Below are 26,279 nucleotides of genomic sequence, written 5' to 3'. Positions count from 1 at the left end.
ACTTTACTGTATTTGCTTATTGTTTCTAGTAGTGTTCTTGTGGAGTCTTTAGTCTATACTATATAGAGAATCATGTCATCCGCAGATAGTGACAGTTTGACTTCTTCGTTTCCTATTTGAATGCCTTTTATATCTTTCTCTTGTCTGACTCACTAGGACCTGATTGCACTCACTAGGATCTCCGATGTTATATTGAATAAGAGTGACCATAGTGGACAGCCTTGCTTTGTTCTTGATCTTAGAGGGAAAATTTTTAGTTTTTCACCATGAAGTATAATGTTGGCTGAGGGCTTGTTGCATATTCAGCCCTGAGTTTCATCATTGATAAAATGGGATAATAATTCTATTGAATATTTGGGCAGCTGTGAGAATTAAGGGAAATAATGTAAAATGCCTGGCATAAAATAAAACACAAGTCATGTAAAAGAACAAGAAATATATATATTTGTCTCTGTTCCTGGTTCTTGACACAGAGCTCCAAAAGCTCTTGTAAATAGGGGTGCTAGGAGATCATTTCTTCTGATATTTACTTGTTAATTGCAGTTCCTGACACAGAGATACTAAGGCCTTCATAATTTCTTGCATGATAGGAGCATATGACACCGAGCTCTGTGGAATTTCTTGGGTGATAGGACTATCTTTTGTTCTAATGAGATGACTCTTGGTGGGCTTCTGGTTGGGGACTGGTCACCAGAAAGACCAAACCATAATTAGAAGCTTGGAACTTTCAGCCCTATTCCCCATTCTCTAGAGGGGGAAGAAGGGCTGGAAATGCAGTTAATAATCAAGCATGCATATGTGATAAAGTCTCCATAAAAATCTCAGTAGTGTGAGGTTCATGGAGCTTCCTTCCAGGTTGGTGAACACATCTATACCAGGAGGGTGACATACCCCAACTCCATGGGACAGAAGCTCCTGTACTTGGGACCCTTCCAGACCTCCCCCTATGTACCTCTTCATCTGACTGTCCATCTGTATCCTTTATCATATCCTTTAATAAACTGGTAAACATCAGTTTTTGAGTTTTCTAAGCCATTCTAGCAAATTATTAAACCCAACGAGGAGGTTGTGGGAACCCCAATTTATAGCCAGTTAGTCAGAAGAATAGATGATGACCTGGGACTTGCCATTGGCACCTGAAGGCAGTCTTTTAAGATTGCTCCCTGATCTCATGGAATCTGATGCTAACTCCAGGTATGTGATGTCAGAATTAAAATTGAATTAGAGGACATCCAGTTGGTGTCACAGAAAATTGCTTGCTGTGGGAGAACAACCCACTTGTTTGGTGACCGGAAGTGTCAGATGTGTTCTGTGTGAGTAGTAAAAGAGAAACTCAAGAGTACTTTTTCCTACACAAACCAGTAGATACCATCATCAACATCATTGACAAATAAGAGTTTGTGATAAAATGGAGAAATTGCAGGATTAAAATAAAGACAAGTACATAAGAGGCAGAGGGAAGAGGGTTCTGAGGAGAGGTCATCAGATGAGGGCAATCCTAGAGCCAGAGTCTGTCACTATGACACTTACCTGGAGCTAGGGCAGCTATAGTTGTGAGGTGTGTGTATGTCCATTTGAGTGTGGGAGGTCTTAAATGAGTGTGGCAGCAATACATAAAAAGAATTATATCTCATGACCAAGTGGGATTTATCCCAGGAGTGCATCCAAAATCAATTATTGCAACATAGCACATTAATAGAATAAAGAAAAAACTACATAATTATGTCCAGAGACATACAAAAAGGCATTTGACAAAATAACACACTTTTCATGACAAAAACACTCAACAAACTAGGAATAGAAGGAAACTTCCTCAACCTGATAAAAGCATCTAAGAGAAACCACAGCTAATGTTGTACTTAATGGTTCCAGATTAAATGCTTTCCTTTCGATATTAGGCACAAGATAAGGATGTCTGCTCTTGTCACTTCTACTCAACATTATACTGGAGGTTCTAGTCAGAGCAAGAAAAAGAAATAAAAGGCATTCAGGTCAGAAAGGATGAAATAAAACCATTTCTATTTGCAGGTGACATGATCTTATATGTAGGAAATTCTAAGTAGTCAAAAAAACTATTAGAGATAATAAATAAGTTCAGCAAGATTACAGGGTGCAAGATCAATACACAGAAATCAATTGTACTTATTTATAATAGCAATGAACAATCCAAACATAAAATTAAGAAAATAACTCGATTTATAATAGCATCAGAGAAAATAAAATACTCAGGAATAAATTTAATCAAAGAAGTTTAAGAGCTGTGCACCGAAAACTACAAAATATTGTTGAAAGAAATTAAAGAAGACCTAAATAAATGGAAAGACATCACATATTCATGAATTAGAAGACTTATAATTGTTAATATACCCCCCAAATTCATCTACAAATTCAGTTCAATCTCCACCAAAATCTCAGCTGTCTTCTTTGCACAAATTGGCAAGCTAATCTTAATATTCATATGAAAATTCAATCTTGAAAAGGAAGAACAAAGTTGGAAGATTGATACTTGCTGAATTCAAAACTTAGTATAAAGCTGTAGTAATCAAGACTGTGTGCTATCAGCATAAGGACAGACAAATAGATCAATGAAATAGAACCAGAATCTGGAAATAAACCCTCACATTTACAGCTAATTGATTTTCAACGAGGTGTTAAGACAATTAAATGGGAGAAAGAGCAGAATTTTCAACAAATGATGTTGGAATAACTAAATATACCCCTCAAAAGAAGGAAGTCAAACCCCTACTTCACACCAGATACAAAAGTTAACTCGATGGATCAAGGACATAGATATAAGAGCTAAAACACTATTAGAAGAAAACATGGGGGTAAATCTTCATGACCTTAGATTAGGCAATGGTTTCTTAAAATACAACAACAAAAGCACAAGCACCAAAGAAAACGTAGATCAACTGGGCATCATCAAAATTTAAAAAACTGTGCTTCAAAGGATATCATCAACAAAGTAAAAAGACAACCCGCAGATGTGGAGAAAAACTCTGCAAATCATACTTTGAACCAGGGATTTGTATGTAGAATAGATTAAGAACTCTTACAACTCAACAATAAAAAGATAAATAATCCAATTAAAATGGGCAAAAGAAGATAGCAAAGTGGCTCGGCAGAAGCGTGCTGGGCCCATAAAATGGGTGAAAGATCTGAATAAACATGTTTCTAAAGATAAACAGAAGGCCAATAAGTACGTGAAAAGATTCTTAACATCATTAGTTGTTAGGGAAATGCTTAGGAGATACCACTTCATACCCATTAGGATGGTTACGATAAAAAAGATAGGCAATAACAAGCATGGGAAGGTATAGAGAAACTGGGCCCTCGTACAATGCTGACAGGAGTGTAAAACAGTGCAGCTGCTTTGGAAAACAATCTGGCCCTCAGGGTGCTGGGGCCCCTGAGCAGCCTCAAGTTTGTGCCCCTGGAAGCCTGGCCCCCAGGGTCCGGCGCTTCAGAGCCATCCTCAAGGCCTGCAGAATGGAGCCCTGGCTATTCTGGACATTGTAATCACTGAGTTGCACCAGGCGGTCAAAGTCTTCCTCCTTGTAGGTCGTGCTGAACAGGGAATAGGGTGAGGTGGCCGGATTCAGATCCACCTGGCCGTCCGGGAGCTCTGCAGGGCTGCGCTGGACACCTGCCCAGGGGTGGGAGGGAGTTAGCAGCAAGATCCAGAGGCCTCCACAGCTGGAGCTAAGCCTTGCAGGTGGGCACAGGGGTGGGCTGCTCCCAACTAAAGGGGCTCCTCGCTTCTCTCCCAGCCCTCTGTGTCCTTTGCCCAGAAATATGTGTGGAAGATAGGATACTATTTAGAGATATGAAGAGTTTGCTGCTCCCCGATTCCCTCGTAGGATTATACTTCCTCCACTATTCAGGCAACCTCTATATTACCTTCACGGGTAAAGTGGAAAAAGCCAGAACAACAAAGTTGCTTAGGTTAGTGAACGGATTCTTAAAACTCATATGGCAACAAGAGATTGAAAAACTAAAGGACTTTTGCTTTGCAATGAACCAGTCTTTGCTAAGAGGATTCCAAGATGTGGGCTGAGTGTGCTGCGAGTAAAGCTGGCAGGTTTGGGACTGTGGCAGGAACTAGAAAGCCAGGAATAATGCACAAGGGCAGAAATTGGTTCTCTTTCTTTCCCACCGAAAGGAGAGAAAAGTCTGACCAGTTGGTGAAAGGTGAGGATTGGAAGGAATATGATAAGGCTTTAGATTTCAGGGGTCCCAGATAGAAGCCCAGCTCCCTGAGAAAGGATCCCGGCTTTCTGGATTGGGGGAGGATGATAGAGGCCAACTGAAATCCTAGGTAGGTTTAGGGGACTTTGAGAGAATGGGAACTGGGGCCTCTCTTTCCTGGCTGTCTACCCTGGACAGCCTTTATGAAGTCCTCCAACAACTTAGTGCCTGAGCAGTGGTGGTGATGGCTGCAGAGGGTGACAAAGCAGGAGGTCTCTGGATGCAGGGATTCTCTCACTCTATCCCACAAAACAGGAGAGCAGAGGGGCCCAGGTGTAGCTAGGGGTCAGGGGCAGAGGAGCCTGGGGTCATGACAAAGAGAACAGCCACACGGTGACTTGCAAACAGAGGGCCTCTGCCTGGACATGGGCATCCACGACACATGCCAGGGCACTGCTGTGTCTCAAACTGAGGGAACTAGCCTTGAGACTCTCTCCTCCTCTGCTGGCCACAGGGGCACTGGGGAGGGCCTAAGGCAGTGTGTCTGAGGGGCCTGGCTGCCAGGCGGTTAAGAAGGGAGAGGCTGCCTCACCGGGTGCTGAGTGGTCCTTGAAGGAGACGTTGACCAGTGGGAAGTGCAATAGGACAGGGGCATCCGGGCAGGTGGGGTCTGAGAAGAGGTGGCACTCCTTGGGCTGGCATTGTTCCTGCAGGCTGGGCTCCAAGTCGGGGAAAGGCAGTCCCAGGCCCTGGCAGTACAGCTTGGTCTGTTGCAGCACCTGGAGGGGAAGAAGAACCCAGACCACGCCAGCTACTTCCTGGCCATCTCAGGTCAGTACTCTAGAAAATGCTAGGATGGCTCTAACTCAACTGACTGCTCAGTGTCAAGACAACCTGGTTTCTGTTCATGGCCCATTTAAGCTCAGGAGAGGCAAAGGATGCCAGTGGCTTGCAATGCTATTTGGTTAAAATCTATAGGTGGGTACAGACCTGGCACTCTGCCCCATTTATGATTACTATTGCTGGGTTATTCAAGTCCCAGAGCCTAGAGGGCTTCAGTAGGGGACCTAATTCTTTATCACAGCCTTCTACCCTACGTCCCCCAGAATCTGCAGGGAGGCCCTAGTGGGATGGATGTGGACAGGCCAGGTCTATTCCCTGCACTTGACCAGCTGTTCCTCTTGGGTTGGGCATGGCAAACTTCCTCCCTGTCCACTTGTCCTGGGAGCCCGTCACCCCTCCCTTCCCTTGGGGCCCATAGCCTGGTGGCCCTGCTGCTTGTCCCCAGAGCTCAATCTGGTTGAGCAGAAATTCTGGGGATCTCATGGTGTGATCAGAGGCACCTCAAAAGGCCTCAGGGAATAGTCGAAGGAGAGTATAAGGTCCAGCCTGCGGCATGGCCGGAGCATGGAGGGACAGCTGGTGTTGAGAAAGTGGCCGGCATCCACCAGGCAGAGATGGGGCTCCTGCGGAGTCAGCTGGCCAGGGATGCAGTCTAGCTGGCTGTCTGATGGGGGAGACAGAGATAGTCAGAGGCAGCCACTCCACCATAGATCACCCACGCACCCCATCCCCTTCCCCTTCATACTGCATTCGACTCCACACCCCCTTCTCACCCCTCTGGTGTCACTCCCTGGATACACATGACAACCCTATCCAAGACTCTCCTTATGCCATACCCCAGAAGTGGATACCATGCCTTCCAAGGCCTCTGCCAGTCTCAGCCATAGTCTATCTCCACCCAGGAGCCCAACCTTGTTATCTGGGGACATACGGCAGTGGCCCTTACCTGCCCAGGTAGAGAAATCTTTCTGGTTGCAGTAGTCCTGGTGCAGCTGAAGGCCCTGGAGGAAGTTGGAGCTGTGCTGGTAGAGTGGCCTGTCTGTCAGGAAGCCCTTAAATGCCTGGGCCAGTGCAGTTCCAGGCTGTAGCCACAAGGCCTCCAGCCATGAGGAAGTCTTTGAGGAGGCAGGGGGCTTCTCTGGGCCCAGAGAAACAGACATGGATCCAGTGAGGGGCCTGGAAGTACTTTGCCTTGCCTCCCCCTAACAGCCCCACCACCACCCCTGGCATATAAAGAGGAAGCAGCCTCATCCCAGGCTCACCTTGCTGCCTCCCTTTCCTACCTAGGTTCCTGATCTTGTCCTTGATGTGTTGCTTCCAGGTGTCATCAGAGCTGGTGAGGTCATACCAGGCTTCCAGCAAGTTCAGGGAGAAAATGTTGCTCCAGATACCTGAAGGCCCAACTCTCAGACCTCAGGGCCCCTGCCTTCCACTGCCTGGAAGCCGGTGGCCCCCACCCCTGGGTCCAGGTGGAAACTAAGAAGGGGAGCAGGCTACCTCTGTCATGGTTCTTCCCCAGAGCCCAACTCCCTCCCTCACCGGGGCTTCTGCCAGACTTGAGTACAGGAGTCATGTCATTAGAGACACCTGGCCTGGGACTGGCCAGGGCTTCAGGGTGACCACCTCTCACCTTCTAGAAAGCAGATCCTGGACTCTGGGATCCTCTTCATCAGCCGCCCCATGAAGAACTCGGAGCCAAAGAGCTCAGAAGGGACAAAGGCTCCATACTTCAGGAACCCGACCTCATAAGGGGAGAACTCAACCCACTCTAAGGGGCAGGAGAGAGAGGAAGAAATGAGAGAAGAGTGAGCAGACGGAGCCCCAGCTCTGACGAGGACTGAAGATACTGCCCCCTGCACCCCCTGCAAGCCTCAGCCTCCCCGCTGCCTGGCTGGCTCCTGGCTGGGCTGCCACTCACCCAGCTCCTTGATCACATCCTCCCGGTCCTCCAGTCCCCTTCTCCTACCTTCCCACCCCCAGCCCACATCCAGAACAGTGAGCCTCCACTGTCTGGCATATCAGCCCACGAGAATAGCCACTCTTCCAGCAGTCTGGGCCATCTGTGCAGGAGTTTCCCATTTGAATTCTCTGGAGACCTGCAAGGTGCAGAGGTGTGAGTGTGTGCATGTGTGCATGTGTGCGTGTGTGTATTACATGGTAGAGTGCACAGGACTGAGGAGTATACCCTTGAAGTCGAAAGTCTTCAGGTTGTTCTCTTTGACATTGAGGCTCAAGTAGAGGGGCAGAGGGTTCTGACCCTGCTCCAGTGCAGCTCTCTGTCCTGAAAGCTTCTGATCCATCACCTGTGGTGGGGGCATGAGGGCCTAAGTGAAGCTGAGAGTATCCTGGAGGCAGCAACATTACCAGGACAGGAGTGGGGAAGGGGCACGGGCTGGGGGTGGGGCAGCAGCTCCCCCATTATGATCTGAGTGGCATGGGTGGGTATACACATTCAGTTTCTCCTCCTGCCCTCGATGTTCTAACCAGCCCCATATGCAGATTTGCCACGTCGGGCTATGAAGGTTGTGCACTACAAAGCTCCATAGAGTGCCATTCATAAAGACTGCGATGCTGACAGTGACACCCCATCCCTGCATCTTGTGGTGTCAGTGGCCCCATCTTCATGGGTCGAAGGGTGGATTGGATGTGGACCCTGAAACACAGTCACGAAAGCACTCACACCCACCACACCCTTGCTCATATGCACATGTATTGCTTTCTAGAAAGGACACAGGAATCCCATGTTCGGTATACATCGTAAACTTTGCCAGGGGATGAGCTGCCCTTTCTAGGTTCAACTTAATGCAGTTCAAGTTTCAGCCCCTCCCAAATGCTTTCCTGACATCCTTGCCTCCTCCTCAGTAGCCCCTTCTTTCCTGCTTTGCACAATGTGAAGTTGTATGCCTTTGTTTATTCTTGTCTTCTGTTTCTAATTTTCTCTTCACTAACACTCTAGGCTCTGTCTTCGATGGCAAAGACTGTGGCTTGCTTTTAGGAGAGTTTCCACAGAACCTCACTGAATTCTAGGAGCACAGAAAGGTCTTGTTCTATCCTAGGCCAGAGATGCAAACAGGGTTCATTTCAAGCATCAACAAGGTTAATGGTGGTGACTGCTGGAGCCCCACCTGAGAAGGTCTCTGTCTGTTTCTGACAGAGCAATACATGTACCGTGAACACATGATCCCTCTCTTAGGCTCTCTGAGCTGAAAGGCACCTCCCTCAGCAGCTAGACCTAGGGGATTCCCCTCTGCCATATCGGCTCTTATCCTCAGATTTACTTAAAGAGTGTGTAACAACACAAGATTACTGCATCTCTTCTGAGAATCAGCAGATGGCATCTAGGAATTTGCCTTTTTAAAATCTCCTCAGGTGAGTCTAAGGATCAGCCAGGTGTGTGTCCCAGGATTCTATCCTAGCCTATCCTGCGAAGTCTCCCTCCCACCCATAGCAAATACTCAGCACAGTGGTGTCTTCCCTGTCAACCCTCTGTCTGACACTCGATGAGAGCACACATGTGTCAACCATAGTCATCTTCTCCCCCATTTCTTCAGTGACACGCAATAGGAAATCCGCGGGAAAATCCCCCGATATGGATCGAGCCTCAGGCACTGATGATTTGTCATATCTGCAAGTCAGTCCCGTAGGTGTGAATGTGTGTTTGTGTTGAGAAGGGAGGGGGCTTGATTATTACCAGCAATTTCCCTTCTCTAAGTCTTGTTTGCCTGGTTATGAATATGATGAGAGGATATGTGTTCTTTTACAACAGATGCACAATTTCTGCCCTGGGGAAAGGTTTAGAAAAGGATCAGCAGACCCTTCCATTGACTGAAACTGGATTCCTTTTCCTTTGTAGCAGGCAAGCCTGTGGGGTTGAAGCCCCGCCCCCAGTTGCCAAATGAGGATCCCCAACCTTGCAGAACACCACTCTGATGACTCCATTATTTTTAAATTGGGATTCCTCTGTCCTTTCTAGAAAGCAATACATGTGCATATGAGCAAGGGTGTGGTGGGTGTGAGTGCTTTCGTGACTGTGTTTCAGGGTCCACATCCAATCCACCCTTCGACCCATGAAGATGGGGCCACTGACACCACAAGATGCAGGGATGGGGTGTCACTGTCAGCATCGCAGTCTTTATGTACAAGGTTTCCAGAGTTGAAGAAAAACAACTCTGGAAAAGACAAGAGAAAAACTGCGAGTTTCTCCTTGAGGAATGGTGAGCAGCTTCTAAGCAGTTCAGTGTTTGCCCGCAAATGATTAAAGAAAAAAGTTTCAAAGAGATAGTTTGAGGAGCACTGATTATAACTGCTGTATTTTACATATGGAGTTTTACAGAAACCAAAGCAGCATTATAGAAGTATGTGAACTAATAAAGTTGTTCAGAGTAAAATTTAAGGTATAATATTTTTCTAATAATACTTAACATCAATGAAATTGTGAATTGTTATAGAGTTATATTTTCTGGCATTTTAAAATGACTTTTGGTACTGCAGGTTAGTATAGTACAGAGATACTTATTTTTATTTAAAGACTTAAATTCGAAATCAACACTAAATTTGTTTGAATAAAGAATTATTTTTAAAAGTATATAGTTAATTTTAGCTTTAAGAGATGAAGCATGATAACTGTGGAAAAAGAAACAATATTTGAGAAGTTTTCCTACTGGGACAAATTTTTAAAACCTCATGGGTGCTCATTTTTTAGAATATATTGTTCACATAATAATTTTTATTCTTGTAAACAAAGAAGAACTAATTAAGTTTGTCTTTTAAAAAAATTACTATAAACCTTGTACATAAAATCACGCATTAAGTCATTACTAGGGGATAAAATGGTAATTAAAATCTTCTTTATAGCCTAGGATCAAACTGCATTTTCTAGCACCTCATAAAATGAATTGTTAAGACAATCTTCTCCCAATCTATAGTACATAATTACTGCCACCAGCAGAAAAGTTAGTTAATAACTCACAACACCCTCAAAACTGAACATAAACTTAAACCACAGATCCGAAGAATACATAGGATATATAATAAAATAAAAAGATTTCAAGTAATTATGTGGGTTTTAGATGTGCCATTTCAATGAAAATCCCAACATTTATCATAAAACTTGACTAGTTGATTCCATTATACTTACAGAAAAACAAAGGGCCAAAAGTAGCCAAGATCATTCTAAGAAGAACCAAGGTAGCAGATGGAGGTAAATTTGCCCTGTCAGATACCAAGGCTTATTACAAAAGGTAGAGTAGCCATGCCAGCGCGATACTGGCATAGGGACAGGCAGGCCGCTCTACCAGCACATTCAGCCCCATCAGAATGAAACGGAGAGTTCAGGAAGAGGCCCATGAATATACGAAAGCTGACATATGACAGAAGTATCAACACAGTGGAGGGAAAAAAATCAATGAATGATATTGAGAAAGTTTGCTATCCACATAGAAAAAATAAAACTGGATTCCTAATCATATAATACCTGAAGATAAACTCTGGAAAGATTAAAGGTCTAATTGTGAAAAGCAAATCTTTAAAACTTTTATAAGAATACATAGGAAGATATTTTATAAGTTTAGACAAAGGAAATATTTTTTAAGACCTTAAAAGCATATGTGATAAAGGAAAAAAATAATACATTTGATTATATTAAAATTATGCATCAAAATCTATTAAAACTGTTAAGGATTAACATCCAGAATACATAAAGAATTCCTACAAAATAATATAAAAAGATGAATTAAATAAAAAAAAATGGCAAAGGATTTGAATAGGTAATCCATGGAAGAGGAAGTCCCAATGACAAATATACTTGAAAGTATAATCAGTCTTACTAAAAATCAAGGAAAAGGAAAATTACAATAAAATTTTACACCGATAAAATCAAGGAAAAGGAAAATTACAATTAAAATGTTACACCGATAAAATGAACAAAAATTTAAGTCTGAAGAGCATGTAGAGAAAAGGAATTATGATACACTGATGGTGGGAGTGTGAATTAATACAACCCCTTTGGAGAACGACTGGCCACAGATAGGTAAGTTGAAGGTGTACAAACCCAACATCCTTACAATTCCACTGCTGGGTGTACATTTTCAAGGTGTAGAGAATCTCTAACACATGTGCACAAGGAAATGAATTGTACAAAACCATTTGCATAAATACTGTATTTTTCTTAAGAATACATATTTTTAATAAAGTATACATAAATATAACAAAGCATATAATAAAGGTATGTAAAATGTGACATGTATGTGATCATAAACCTAAATTCAGGGAAAGTTTGCTATCTATGTGGAGTTTCCTATGGCAGTGGGAGGGAAATGGGACTGGGGAGGGATCCACTGGGGGCTTTAACTCTTTCTGTAACATCTCATTTCTTAGGCTGGATGGTGAGATCATAAATATTTATTACATTATTCTTTATGCTTTATGCATTTTCTTAGGTCTAAAGATTATCATAATACTTAATAATAAATATTACGATTTTTATAATAAGTATTTTAAAACAAATACATAAAAATAAGAATGGTTGGTAATTTCTAAGTAGCATTGTGCTTACCAGTAAGAATAAAATTTTTTAAAAAAATTCAAAGCAAATTCATTTTGGTTAGTTTGTTTACATGATATTCATTCTTGGTCAAACTCCTGATACCCAAAGATAAGAAAGATAAGAATCTTTTCTCTAATTTATTTCCACTATAAATTATTTCCTCAAATATAGTTCCACTAATAGATTTGATAGTTTACTTTTCGTTATGCATGTTTAAGATACTTTCTGTGTTTTAGTTGTTTCAAATGACTTAAACTTTGTTCAGGTAATTATATATGGTAAAACAATAGTGTGAAAAAAGTCACTTATCTTAAAATTGTATCAGTTAATGAAAGATTCAGCAGTTAACTTACTAAGCTTTCCCTAAAGAAGCAGTATAAAGAAGCATGTATAAAAACTTACATGCTAAATTTTGTCCTAATGGTATTGGATAATAGTAAAGAAATATAGTTAACACTAATGCTTACTGTATGCCAAGGTACCATTGAGTGTTCACAACAACTCCTTGAGGTAAGTATCATTCTCATTCCCATTGTACAGATGACAAAACTGATAGGCACAGAGAAGTTAAGTGACTTGCCTAAAGACACATATCTAGTAAGAGGCACAGGGATTAGAACCCAGAGAATCTGGCTCCAGAGCCTGTGCTTTTAACACTACCACGAAAATGAAGAAAAATAATATATTTCATAGTGTAGTATAAATTTTTAACAACGTAGTTTGAGAAATCTCACTGATTTAGTGCAAAAGCTTTGTTTGCTTAACTGACTTTGTCATTGACTTGTCCCTAGCTCTTGGGAGACCCAGAAACTTCAGTTTCATGGTAATTAATTGAAGAATAGCCTGACTCAAAAAAGGCAGCATCCCAAACCCAGGCAGACACTTAAACACAGTGGTTCCCACATCCGGGCTCTTTTACCCTGAAGGAAATGCGTACTTGCGTCAGCTAGCTGAGAGGCCACCCCAGCCCCGCCCTTGCACTCACGCTCCACCCCTCAGGCGCAGGCGCAGGCTCCGTACCTGACCGTGCAGCATGGACTCTAGCACCAGAGCCCACAGGTCCACGAAGGTCGTGGGTTGGCCCTGCTCCGCCCGCAGCTCCAGCTCCCTGCGGTAGTTTGCTAGACGCTCTGGGGAGAAGGTCTCCAGCTTGCTCTTGATGAGGTGTTCCCGGGCATATTGAATGGGTCTCTCGAGGTCCCTCTGTGACCACTCAGGGTCCGCATATAGTTGGGCCATTGTCCTGGGAGAACAAAGGGACAATATAGTGGGCTGGGAGGCTCGGTGTGGGTGGCCAAGACTCCTCATCCCCACCCTCATCTTCTCCCAGCGTGTGAGTTCTCCCACCAAAGCCATGCCTGTCTGGACAGTGTCTCAGGGCTTTCTCTCCTAGGTGAGCACTATCCGACATAAATATAGTACGAGCCACATATATAATTTAAAATTTCCTAATAACCACACTTAAAAATGTAAAAAGATCAGTAAAAATTAAGTTTAACAATATATTTAATTTAATATATCCCCAAGTCATTATTTCAACATGTAATCAATATAAAAATTAACATCGTTTATATATTTTTCAAACTCTTCAAAATTCACTGTGTATTTTACATTTTTATAAAACATCTAAATTTGGACTAGCCAAATTTTGAGTGGCCAATAACCACATGTGACTAGCAGCTACTGTATTGTGCAGCACAGCTCTGGACCCTGCTCACATCTTCACAGGTCTGTCCCGAAGCCCCTTTGAGACTGCTTGTTAACAGCTGTCACCTAAACTCCTGAGTTTACTCCTATTTTACTCTTTTAAAAAGTCATATTTCAATAAGACTCAAGAGAATGAATCTCCAACAGTGAAAAGTCCCACCTTATTATAGGCAGGGTGGAGCGTAGGGAGACGATATTGTCTTTAGGTAAAATAGCATCTCTTGACCTCAATTTCCTCATCTATACAATAGGGACAATAATAGAAACTACCCTAGAGAGTACTGTGAGGATTAAATGAGGTCATATCAAAGAAAAAAGAGCTACCAATTTGGACTTCCCGGCATATTTCAGATACGTTAAGTGTTTAACTTGGCCTGTCCCACTCCAGTCCAATGGAGGATGTGCTATTATTACCCTCATTTTGGAGATGAGTCAACTGAGAATCAGAGGAAATAAATTGGTCAAGGTCACCCGGTCAGAAAGTGGCGTTGTGGAGACTCAAACCCAGCTCCTTCTGACTCAGCTGCCTCTTCAGTAGCATGGAGTGGACATTCTGTAATGCCTCACTCATGTCTGTTTCTTCCCTTTCGAGAAAGCCACTGGCACCCATCAGACCATAGTGCTCATGCCCACTTGGCTTCCCCATGTAGAGGGTCCCTCTGATGTCCACTCCACTCGCCGCTGCTTGTCCAGTCCCCAGGGCCCTCACCATGTAGCTCCCGAGATGCCACTGAAATAGGTCACGCAGTCCAGGAGTCCCAGCTTTTTCAGGGCCAACAGATGGCCGTAGAGAGAAGTCATGGCCCGGGCACCTCCACCTGTGGCCATGATGCCCACAACGGGGACCTGGACAGCACAAAGACACAGGCTGGCTTCACAAGGACCAGGATAGAGCTGCCTCCTGCCTCCAGAGAAAGGCCTGATGAGTCAGAGTTAGAGCTAGCACCCAGGCCCTCCCCAGGAAGTGATAGTTCTCAGACCTGGACAGAGATCCAAAGGGAGCGAGAACCCCAGAGCTTACCTATGCCCCATTATCTACCCCCGCCCCAACATGCTTACTCCCCATTCTCTGCAGACTGGTGTATCTAGAGAGGATATAGGAATCAGGTACTCCCTTAAGGCCAGTCCAGGGTATTTGCACCCAAATCTCCTTGTATCCCCCAGACCTCGTCCTCCTGCAGGTCTCCGTCCAGCTGCAGGGCCTGCTTCAGGGCCTTGGCCACCACCTGCTTCCTCCTGCTCAGGAAGGCCTGCTCCTCCGCACACAGATCAAAGCCCAGGCGAACAGCCAGCTCCTTCTGGCTGGGGTGGTGGAGGATCCAAGGGTCAGGGGGCACCTGCCGATCTCAGCCACTGGCTGGTCAAGCCCACAATAGCTGCCAAATAACTTCTTTGCTCCCAACCTCAAGGACTACTCTTTCTATAGCATTCTCTTGCCCCATGACCACCCCTCACTGTCCCCCACAGATATGAATGTCCCTTACCAGCCCTCAGCCTTGAGCTGTAGCCTCACTCCTGGGGCCTGAAATCAAAGCAAGAGACTTCACTCAGAATGAGGCGAATGTGGACATCCCCTGGGAACCTCGAGCTCCCCAATCTTTTTTTCACTGGTGCTTCTTATCCAGTTGAGGCCACTCACATTCGTAGCAGGAACATCAAGGGTCATCTCCTTCCCCACGACCAAGGACTTCAGGGGCACAGTGAGGTGCCCAGCTGAGCTATCTGAGTTCCAGTCATTGCTTTTGGAGCTCTGGAGAGAAACATTCATTCATTCATCCATTCAGCAAATCTTTTCTGAGTATCTAGACAACGATCCAGACAGACACAGTACCTCCCTGATAATACAAAAATAATCTCAATATTTAAATGATTAAAATTATAATAATTATAATACTAATCATTACAAAATAATAGCTAATATTTATTTAGTGTAATAATAGCTAATATTTATTTATTATTCTAACCGAATCGTGTGTATGAATTTATAAAGAATTTATAAAGAAACAGGTAATGAACTGATGTTAGTAAGTGTTGTAAAGGAAATAAGCAGTGTAATGAGATAGAATAACCAGAGGTGGGGTGTATGGGATCCATTTAAGATGGGGGGTCAAGGGGAGTCCCTCTGAAGAGATGCCACTGAGCTGAGATCTTTAACAGGAGGAGGAAGACAAGGAGGCAGCCTCGGAAGGAGCCAGAGAAGGGCAGGGAAAGAACTTGGCATGCTGGAAAAGCAAGAAGAGACGAGTATAACTGGAGCATCACAAGGCAGAGCCTGGACCAAAATGAGGCAGCAGAGGTGGACAGGGCCCAGGCTGTGCAGGGCCTGTGGGCACAGACATGGGATTTTATTCTAAGAGCATCACTGGAGGAGCCATTAAAGGGTTCAGACAAAGATAGACATGGTGTCGCAGTCCCTCATTCCCACCCCAGGCCCTGGTGATCCTCTCTGTCTGCCGAGGGCATGGTGTCTAACTGGAGGAGGCTGACAAGGCCACGGGAACCTGGCCTTGGCAGGGGGAAGGCCAGGGAGGGGCCTGCAGCAGCTGGAGCCGGCCCCAGGCTGGGGTTGGTGGGAGAGCTCCAGAGCCAAGACTCACCCTCAGATGCCCACTCAGCTCTGCCTCTTGAGCCTCCATGTAGTGAAAGCGGAAGGCAGAGGCTGCGCTCAGGGCAGATGTCTGTGTGTCCTCATATGACCCCTTTAGCACCAGCTCCAACTCCAGCTCCAGCTTGTCCTGATCTAAGGAGAGAGTGGGCATGAGGGGAACAAGAGCCCCAGGAAGGACCTGAAAAACCGAAAGTACTTCCAGGACATGGTCAAGGCCTAAGTGGCTGGACCATGGCAAACAGGATTCTGGAAAGGGCCTTCCACAGCCTGCCCCCCAACCCTGTGACATGCCCTCCCCCAGGTCAGGGGGATCCACCTGCCCAGAGGAGACCTGTGGCCCTTGTGCTGTGTGGACAAGAAGGAAGAGGCAAACTCTGCCCTGCTGTTCACCTCTTGGTGGGCTTCCCAGACACCCCTGTCCATCCCCACATTCCAGGCAAAGGCCAGACCTGGTTCTGAGCAGGTCTCACTTGCTACCACGGCTGTGCTCCCCGTGCTCTCCAGACGGACATCTAGGCATGACAGCTCCCGCGCCTGGGGCAGACCACATCATGGGCAGGGGGCTCTGCTGGCTAAGCTGAGGTCCCTTCAGCCTCACCCATCGAGCCCCGCTGTCCCAAATCCACCACACATAGAACAAAAAGTAGGGTCCAGAGTGGGACTGGATGAAGAAACCCCTCACCCCACCTCTGATCCGCTGTAACTGCTAAGCCAGATGCCCTGGAACAGCCAAGAAAGCCCCCATCTCTACCCACTCCAAGCTGTCCTACATTCACCAAACTTCTGGACTCTCTGAAGGCCCCCCAGCTCTCAGGCACAGTTCTTTCTTCTCTCTTTCTCTACAGCCTCAACCTGGAGGATGCATTCTACTGCAACTGCTCCCAAAGAGTATTATATAACCCAGTGGTTCCCAACCTTTTTGGCACCAGGGACCAGTGCTCCTATGAGAATCTAATGCCTGATGATCTGAGGTGGAGCTGAGGTGGCGATGCTAGCGCTGGAGAGCGGCTGCAAATACAGATGAAAGCTTTGCTCGCTCACTCGCCGCTCACCTCCTGCCGTGCGGCCTGGTTCCTAACAGGCCACGTACTGGTACCGTGCTCAGCCGCGGGGGTTGGAGATCCCTGATGTAAACCACTGGTCTACAGGATGATGTACTGGATCAGAGAAACCTTTAAAATTTTAGCAACCAGAGTATCTCCTGATTGTCCTCCAATTAACCGATTTGCCAAATGAGCCTGCTGCATTCGCTCTGTAATGCATGCCAGCTGATGCCTGCAGCCCAATGAACTCTTGCTTCTAAGCCTTTTCCAGTAGAACTGCTGAGTCCATCGACGTACCACTGGTATCCATCGCCTCAGAGGAGAGGCAGCAGCCACAGGTATGGCTATCTTAATGTATACAGGCATGCCTCGGAGATATTGTGGGTTCAGTTTCAGGCCACCACAATAAAGTGAGTATCGCAAGAAAGGGAGTTGTAATCTTTTTTGCTGGTGGAATGTCTTGCCTTCGATTTGTAAAAAATGCAGCACCAGTGAAGTGCAGTAGAGCAAAGCACAGTAAAACAAGGTATGAATGTATTTGAAAAACTAATACTAAAAAAACAAAACAAAACAAAACAAAAAACAACTAATACTAGCCCTTGAAATAGGCATTTGCAGGATCCTGAGGTGGTGCCTTGTTCAATTAGGGGCTCTAGGTGCTTTACCTCACTCTAGGCCCGCCCGGCTCTGCTCCCAGGCCAGCTTCTGGTCAGAGACCACACTTTGAATAGAAAGTTTTTAATGCAGGTTTCACCACCTTGTGCCCATTCCAGTCTACTGCAGCTTCGGGAGCTTGCTGTGTTTTAGGAGAGCTGACCAGGACGCTCCACTATGTCAAGGAAGAGCTGACTGATCCCCTGAACCCATCCCAAAACCTCCGTATTGATAGCACACCAGCCTGGAAACTCTCTCCAAGCCTCAGTCACCTCGATATTGACAACCTGAGCTTGCCCTGGCCTGCGTGACTTCTTCACCAGGACTTCCTCTTCAAGGGCCGGGAACTATTAGTGCATCACAGGTGACTAAACGCATCAGAAAGCACCTCCAGTTCCCCCAATACTCCCTCAACCATAGAGCCTTGGGCTAAAACCTCCCCTCAGCAGTGCCTCAACCTCCCCTCTCTCCATGTTCTCTTTAGCCTCAGACCCCTCCAAGCCCCCAGCCCCTGACCTTAGCCCCAGGTGACCACCTAGCTGAGAGTCCAGAGTGGTTTTACCACAAAGCCCTGTCTTTGCTTTGTCTGTTCCAGCCCACACTTGGGGCAGCTGCCCTGCCCTGCCCTATCCCCACCGCAGTGTCCATTCTGGGGCCCATGCCTCAGCTCCCCTTCCCGAGCCTGGTTACCACAAGGACGTTGTTGGTGATGAGGTTTTCTGGGCGGTCTGACCTGGAAAAATCAAACCATCCAGAGTATAGCCTCGCAAAGGCAAAAGCTCCCTGGGCTCACCTGCCCGGCTCAGAGCCGAGGTTCCACCCATGTGGGGCCTCCCTGGGTGATCCCAAGGGTCTCAAAGTCCTGTTCAGGGTGCGGGGAGAAGCTTCTCAAGAGTGAAAGGTGAAGAGAGAGAGGAAGGCAGAGAAAACTTTGACCTCCCTCTCCTCATTTCTCCACGAAGATTCCCACCATCCAGACTAGCAGAAGCGGGGAGGTAAGAGACGGAATCTCAGCTGGACAGATCAACGGGAAGATCTGGGTCACTGACATTTTCCTGAATAAAGCCTGGGTCTTGAGATACTCACGTATCTTGAGATACCCTGGGATATTACTCACGTTTTTTCCATAAGGAACTCCACGTCCAGTTCCTCCTGTCTCTGGAATTAAAGAAGATGAGCAAGTTGTCAACATTTATATACGTCTTCAGAGTTGACACCATTCTTTTACATTGATTATTTCATCATCTCAAATCTCTAAGGGAGATCTTACAATTCTTCCCATTTTACAGATGAGGAAATTGAGGCTTAGGGACAGATGGGCTACCAGCCCAAGTTGCCACAGCTAGTAAGTGCAGAGAACAGGTCTCTGGCAAGACTGAGGGGGGTAACAAGGAGCGCAAGCCAAAGGAGGCTTGAGAATGCCCAGAGCCCATTTCATCTTCCTCTTGAGTGGGATCTGACTCCACAACTGTGCCTTCCCCCACCCTGGCCTTCACCTGCTGGAGAAAGAGCACAGAGACCTTCATAAAGCAGGCCTTGGGCACATGGGACATCATGAGCAGGAGTGATAGAGCCACAAATGCTGAAAGGATTAGTTACACTGAGCTGTGTTTTGAGGCACATTAGGAAGTTCTCCACCACCTAACCCCTCCCTCCACACACACACACACACACACACACACACACAATCAGTGCTCTCCATAGTCTAATTTTCTTCGTTGAAAATTAGACTATGGAGAGCACTGATTGGCCACCTTGTTGTAAGAGTCCGCCATTGAATGATTCAGTCTGTTACAGTCAAATTAAGCCTTCTCCTTTCCTATTAGAATGTAAATATCTCTGGGAGGGGTTTGCCTCTTCCTGTGAATGAGTTCAGCCCAGTAGCATCCCAACAGAGGGGAGAAACTGTGCAACTTCCTCAGCCTGGAGCCCCACGGTGACTCTCCACACACCTGGGGACGCAGGGAGAAGGTCTTCCGGAGAAGTTTGCCAGGCAGGACTTCTGAGATGTCATAGAGAAACTGGAAGCAGACATCATCCTCCGTGACTGAGTCCTCATCATAGACGCTCAGCTCCAGAACATTCTAGGGACCCAAGAACAACAACTTAGTGCATTATTTACTCACAGCTGTAGCCCACACCTGTTGAACGCTTTCTTAATGGTCAGAGCCAGAAAAGATTATGATGCCTCCATACTTTGTACTTCAAAATAAAAATAATGGTAAAACTTAAAAGCAGTAAAAGGAAGCTCAGCAAATTTCCTAATTCCCCCCTGCTAATTTTTTTTATAAAAAATAAAATTATTTCCAGGAATTCTCTCCCCCAATCCCACACCCCAGATTTGCTGGTGTCATATGCACCAGGCACTGCACTGGGAGTGCGTTATCTCATTTAACCTCACCACAACCCAGACCAGGAGGGGATTCTTACTGTTTCCATTTTATAGTTGGGCTTAGAGAGGACCAGCCCCTTGCTGGAGGTCTGGCCCACAGGCAGCTGGTGAGTTCACACATTCTCTCACACATGGCATATCCAAGCTGGGGCACAAAGACACCCCATCCCAGTTTCTCTGACAAAGCCGTGGAGAAAGGTGTGCTCCACCCCCAAGAACCCTTCCTATGCAGGGTACAGCCTGTCCTCAGGTGGGTGGTCTGATCTTTACCTTGACCTGACTCTGGATTAGGAAACTGAAGGTCTCATTCCATACAGGATTACTGGAGTCGGTGACAGTTTTTGTCTTAAACTTCATTCCAGGTGCAGTTGACAGCTGTAGGACCACGTAAGGGTCTGCCTCGCTCACTGCCAATATCCAGGGAACCATGGTGAAAGAGAATTCCTCACACCCTTCTCCAGGAGCCTTGCTAGGTTCCTACCAACCGTCCCTCCTGCCCCCGCCCCCACCCCTGCCCTGCAGCTACAGTGGGCTGCTCAACCCAGCCCCGAGGCACATATCTGGGCCTTTCCCATTGGATTCAGTCACCCTTGCAGCTGTGGAGCCCAGGAGACAGTTACTCACACATGTCAGCCCAGCCCAGTCCACGAGCCTCCAGCACCCTCACCGTGAGCCGCCAGCAGACAGAGGCCACCCCCTAGAGAGAGATAGCAGATGACCAAGTCCCTCCTGCTCAACCATGAGCCCCACCAATCTGTGCCCAGGTTTCACCTGAGATGCTTGGTGATGCTGCCAGGTGTTCTGGAACCAAACAGCCTTTGACTACCACTGTCCTTGGGGCCATGGTCCTGGGCTAGAGCAGTCAGGGAATGGCAGACTACCTGGGGGGTGGAATTTATGGGACTCTCCTCTCCTCAGGGACATCGTTGAATAGAGTAGTGGGGAAAGTAGGCAACTGAGGACCAAGGGATGGCCACCATACTGGACATGTCAGTTTGGGGTCAGCCACCCCCAGAGCTCCTAGGGAGGACAGCCCCTTGGTAAAGCATGTGATTCTGCTGCCTAGGGTGCCCCCAGTCCTCTAGACAGGAAGTAGACACATGACTCCAGGGGGGCTGAGCCTTGGGGAGCCCAGAGGTGTGATAGCCACAGGTACTCATCTGCTCTTGGGTGGAAATTAAGAAACTCCAAGAGCATTGAGCTGTTACTGTGAATGGTGGGTGAAAGGTCTTGTGTATTAATGGCTGGCGAGGTCATGTCAGCCCATGGACAATCCCAATGAGGAAGAAGAAGAAATTGAGTGAGAAGAAGCTGGGAGGGACAGAGAAGATGAGCAGAAGAAGGTGGCAGGAGGAAAAGCAGAGGGCAGGTAGGGCATAGCCAAGTCCTGCTGAGGACAGGGCACTAGGGGAGTATCCCCAAACCTCCCACTTGCTGAGGTGCTTGGCATTGCTAGGATCCAGGGGGCCCCTTGGGTTTCTGTTTTCCCGAGGCCTGGCTGTGTAGCTTTTTCTGGGCACGCTGCACAAGTTTCTTATAATAAGCCCCTATGATCTGTGGCCGAGGCAGCATCACGCCTGTGAGGTAGACATTTGTCATAGCATGGTTGGGGGACAATACGGTGAGGGAACCGAAGCTGCTTCCTGCCTTGCAACTTTCCACAGCCTGTCCCATTTTGGTGCTTGTAATCAGGAAGTCTCTTCTCCTGCCAGGAACAGATTTCTGCTCTTCACAGGTGCTGCCTGCTAGGGTCTGGTTCAGTGTCCACGGGACGTGGCTCTGCACTCTCCACAGAGAGACTTACAGGACAATGGGGCCCAGCAAAGCCACTCGGGACTTGTGCTCCTACCCCTACTCTTCTCCCCTAGGCCCCCGCATCATCCCTCTCCTGTGGCTCCATGCTCAGTGTCCTTGTCACTCCTGTCAGCTTTGTGGCAGAGCACATGTAATCCTCCCATCGAGGCAGACTTGTTTCTCTCCCTTCTTCAGAATTAACTCCAGTGACACCAGCAACACTTCAACTCTATATGCCTTAAACCAGAGGTTGTCATTGGCAGGGATTTACAGAATTCTTAGACGCCTGGCTCCATCTACTGCCCGCACTCACGTTCCATCACCACCTGTCACAGAGAGAGTGCTGGCTGGCGTCCTGAGACCCTGCTGGGGGTTGTAGTTGTATTTCAAGGCTCACTAGAAGACAGGAGGAGGGCAGAGGCTGTGCAGGCTCCTCCCATCCTCAGTGCGACTGCCTCGAAGCTGCTATCAAACCACTTGGGGCTATGAAGAAGTGCCCTCAATTGCTCCCTTGTTAACCAGTCACACTGCCCAATTTGAGTGTCATTGCCCATTTCTCCCTCCAGTCACTGAGAGCCTCTCCACCTCAGAAAGCCCTGCGACCCCTGGCAGGATATTTTTCCTAGGGTGAAACGCCATTTCTCTTCACTTCTAGACTATCACTGACACAGAGCACCCAGAGGGTGGGCTCTGACAATAAGTACAACAACTGACAGTCACTGGGGGCAGTAGAGCAGAGTGGTTATGGGCAGGCTATCAGCCAGGTTGTCTGGGTCCAAACCCTGGTCCTCTGCTCACTTGCCATGTGACCCTGGACAAGTCACTAAACTTCTGGGTGCCTCTGTCTCCTCATATGTAGTGGGGTTAATAACAGTATCGACTTCACACAGTGTTCCAAAGCTAAATGTGTTAATACTATTAGAATGTTTAGCAAAAAAGCAAACAGCTTCTAGTAATTGCTCTTATTACTATTTATTAAGTGCTCTTTATGTTCTAGGCACTATACTAAGCATATTACATATATGAACTTGATTTATCCTCCCAACAACCTCATAAGATAGTACTCTCATTTCCTCTCATTTTATAGATGAAGGACTCAAGGCTCAGACATGCTACCATGCCCTAGGTCTCAGAGTTAGTCGGTGACCTTTTTAAGATTCAAACCCAAGTCTTCAAGGCCACAGTTCACAACCCCTGTGCTACGCTACCTTCCCAGGACTTTGCTTCTTTGTAAAAGCATGCAACTTTCCCACACCGCCCTATGGATATCTAGAAACTAGAATTTCATAGATTCGTTTTAGCCGAATATGATTATTGAACCAACATATTAACTAATAGGATTCTCTTCTCCTGAGGGTATTGGGACTTTATCTTCCCTTTTGAAAGATCATCCCGCCTGAAATACTGCCTCGATTGATGATTGGCCCTGAACATTCATGGACAGCTCCTCCAGCAGGGACCCCAGCCCACCTTCCTATAGGATCATGGGAGAGACCCAGCCACTGTCTCTCCCCTGTGCAGGGACCCTAGAACCTATTCTACCCTCCTCCCCATGGAGAGGATCATGGTAGATGTGGCCCGAGGGAGCTTGAAGGGGCTGAAGTCCCCAGACCAGGGTCCAGAGTATCTGTGACCATGGAGTCTTCAGTAGAAAGAGAAAAATGAGCAGGCCACCTTTCCCTCTGCTGGCACTGAGTGACCATGGTGAGGCAATGAGGAGGTTGGAGAGAGAAGGAGTGGAAGTTGTGGCACAGCCTTGGGCCCTGTACTTCCTGAGTCAGGCTGAGTACAGCAGGCACGTCTCAGAGTCAGTCCTCTAAGCCTGGCCTGTCCTGCCAGCCAAGTTCCTGCTGCCAGAACAGGCTCCGGTTTTCTATTGGAGCAGGAAAGAGCCTGGGTGAGGCCACTGCTAAAGTTCCCTTGCCCCAGGATCTGACATGAAGGCTCGGTGTCAAAGGCTCAGTCTCAGGGACTCAGCCAGCTGTAGGAACATCAGCAGGAGGTGAGGTGCTTCCCAGGTGTGAGGGCAGGCTCGGGCTCTCAGGGTCACTAAACTTTGGGCTTTAGTTTTGCCCCTGAGCTGGGCAAAAGGTAGAAGCAGGCAGAGGGTGGGAGAAGAAGAATGCCCAGCCTTCTCCAGGGAGATGAGGATGAAAGGCTCAGAAACCTCCTAGTTGGATTCTGGGGCTCAGGCTCCTGACAAAGGAGCAGATGGATCCAGGGCTGTCCAGCACCTCCACCGCCCTGCTCCTACAGCTTCGGGTTCCTCACAGACCCCCATAGGGGTATTTACACCGACGTCTGCCTTGCAGAGTGTTCTCCAGACCTCAGGCTGACACAGACTGGGGCAGCAGGTATTATCCGGCAATCGAGGGTTCCCTCTCTATCTTCCTCAGGATACCCTGGTGTCTGGCCTGCCCCAGGAAAGTCTTCTCCAGGAGCACCAGTCTGGAGCAGCGTGCCTGGACCCAACTCAGGCCTGGGTCTCAAGGCCAAGGCTCCAGAAGCCTGGTAAGGTGCAAATGAGGTTATGCCTCAGGATGACGAGCTTGGTACACTCAGCTTTTTCATGGCTGATAGGGGCACCAGGGAAGACCTGAGGAGCCATTCTCTCTGGCCTTGGTCCTTGGCAGAGAATGAAAAGTCTGGGCTGTGGGGAAGCCCATGGCAGAGGTGAGGTAAGCAGTTTGTAGGCTTCCTTGGCCTGGTTGCAGCCTCATGGCTCTTGGGCCCAGTAAATAATTGACAGTAGATGCGGATTTGGGCTGGCAGAGCTGCTGAGACACACATGGTGGTCCCTGGGCTCCAGCCAGTTCCAGGAAGTCCACTGCCTGCAGTGGTAGGCTGCAGGCCTGGTAGAACTCCTGGGACACACAGCCATTGTGTTCCTTTAATGAGAGGGGAAGGGGCTGTAAAGGGGACTGTGGGCTGGTCACTCATGGTGGAGAGGGGAGGCTCTGGTCTCCTGGACCCTTGTTATTATGAATGCTGATCATCTACTCCACCCACTCCCCATCCCCAAGCACAGACTCCCTCATCCTCTGCCTCCCACCCTCAGCCTCTGCCTAGGCAAATACCCCAGTCTGGGACCCAGGTTCTGTTCAGAGACCAGAATCACCTTGGTTTCAGCTGTGTCAAGCTTCTTGGGTTGCGCCCCAGCCCCAGGCCCTGCCCTGAGTGATACCCATGGGCTCGATGACACTATTACCTGATGAGGATGGCCAGGTGGTCCCCTAGATGTCAGTCTCTCCATGCCAACTCTTTCAGCTCTGCTCCAGGCCCAGCTCCGGCTAAGATGCCAGCTCCCTGGCTGGCTGGCAACGACTATTCCAATGGTATGGGACTGACTGGGAATGTGCCAGCCTCTGAGGAGCCATGATCCTATAAACAGGTTGGAGCTCCACCCTCAGGTCACTCCCTTAGCCCAGAACATTCCCTCTTCCCTAAGAGGCTGAGTCAACCAGCATCTCTAGAAACCTCTGGCGGGGCTCCAAAACCGGCAGGTGGAGCACCACTTCCAGATGTGGGGTGTCAGGACTGCAGATGCAGCAAGGAGGGGAGACAAGTCTCAGAAGCAGTGGCAGGAAGCTGCTCCCCTGAAGCAGTGGGTCTAAGAGCAAGGTGGGGACAGAGCTGAGGAAACCCCTGCAGCCCAGCCCCAGCCTGAGTCAGGCCAGCTTCTGGGGGAACAGGGCTGCACCTCCAGGGACAGACAAGAGGCCAAGCCTTCTTGACAGCTCCATGCAGCCAGGAGCCTGCGTGGAGAGCGGACTATAAGCTGACAAGGTCCTTACAGTCTGTGAGGGCAGCCAAGGGTTACTTTGCCTCCTCAAACTCCTTCTGAGGAAAAAAAAAAAAAAGTACAAATGTAGCCACAGGCAGGCAAATGAGCTGAAGGTCGTGATAAGATATGGCTTGGGAAAAGTAGAAGAAACAGTGTTGTTATGCCTAAGGGAAATTGCTTATGCCAACTAGTATGTTCTTGTCTAAAAGCAGCTTGCAAAAATAAAACTGCGCCACTGCTCCACCTTCAGTGGACTGCGGACCTCCTGATCCCAGCTTTCTGTCTTCTTTCTTTCCTACATCTCCCACTGTTCCCACTCAGGTATATTTTCCAGAGCCGTTCAGGATGTGGCAGGATTTACCATTTGCTGGACACGACGGGTGGCGCCCAAACAGGGGATCTAAGTATGGGGATACATGTAACTAAGGTAAGGTGAGGCGACTCCCTCAGGAAAAGCATACGCAAAAAGTAATAAGGAGGAGGGAGAAAATATAGTCAAGAGTAAAATATGGGACAGCAAGGGTCAAAAGACTGGCATATTTTTGTACAAATGCTTAAATGCTTAGGACTAGGGGATGTCGTGTGCGCGCTCACCAGATTCAGCAATTTTTACATTTTGTGCAAGAAACTTGTCCTTGGTTCCCAGAGGAGGGAACTGTAAATAGTCAGACCTGGGAAAAGATTGGGAAGCAACTCCGAGGGCGCTGTACCTCTAAAGGGCC

At 47.4% G+C, this 26,279-nt stretch overlaps 1 protein-coding gene across 1 annotated transcript; it reads right to left on the bottom strand.

Moving 5' to 3' along the window:
* Positions 1 to 3,385: 3,385 nt before the first annotated feature.
* PLA2G4D (phospholipase A2 group IVD) lies at positions 3,386 to 25,026 on the bottom strand. The gene is made up of 20 exons (XM_006920462.2): positions 24,982 to 25,026; positions 20,604 to 20,676; positions 20,250 to 20,386; positions 19,540 to 19,671; positions 18,705 to 18,745; positions 18,278 to 18,320; positions 16,361 to 16,424; positions 15,880 to 16,022; positions 14,922 to 15,032; positions 14,767 to 14,804; positions 14,449 to 14,584; positions 13,992 to 14,128; positions 12,596 to 12,818; positions 7,217 to 7,334; positions 6,662 to 6,799; positions 6,315 to 6,422; positions 5,978 to 6,169; positions 5,532 to 5,695; positions 4,781 to 4,967; positions 3,386 to 3,646 (listed from the first exon to the last, which is right to left on the bottom strand). Exons 1-20 carry the CDS (start codon positions 25,024 to 25,026, stop codon positions 3,420 to 3,422), a joined length of 2,457 nt encoding a protein of 818 aa, XP_006920524.1. The 3' UTR covers positions 3,386 to 3,419.
* Between the last annotated feature and the right edge of the window lie 1,253 nt (positions 25,027 to 26,279).

This window comes from Pteropus alecto, unplaced genomic scaffold (assembly GCF_000325575.1).
Source record: "Pteropus alecto unplaced genomic scaffold, ASM32557v1 scaffold86, whole genome shotgun sequence".
Taxonomy (NCBI): Eukaryota; Metazoa; Chordata; class Mammalia; order Chiroptera; family Pteropodidae; genus Pteropus; species Pteropus alecto.
Note: the sequence above shows the minus strand (reverse complement) of the source record. Positions and strands in the feature narration are given on the sequence as shown.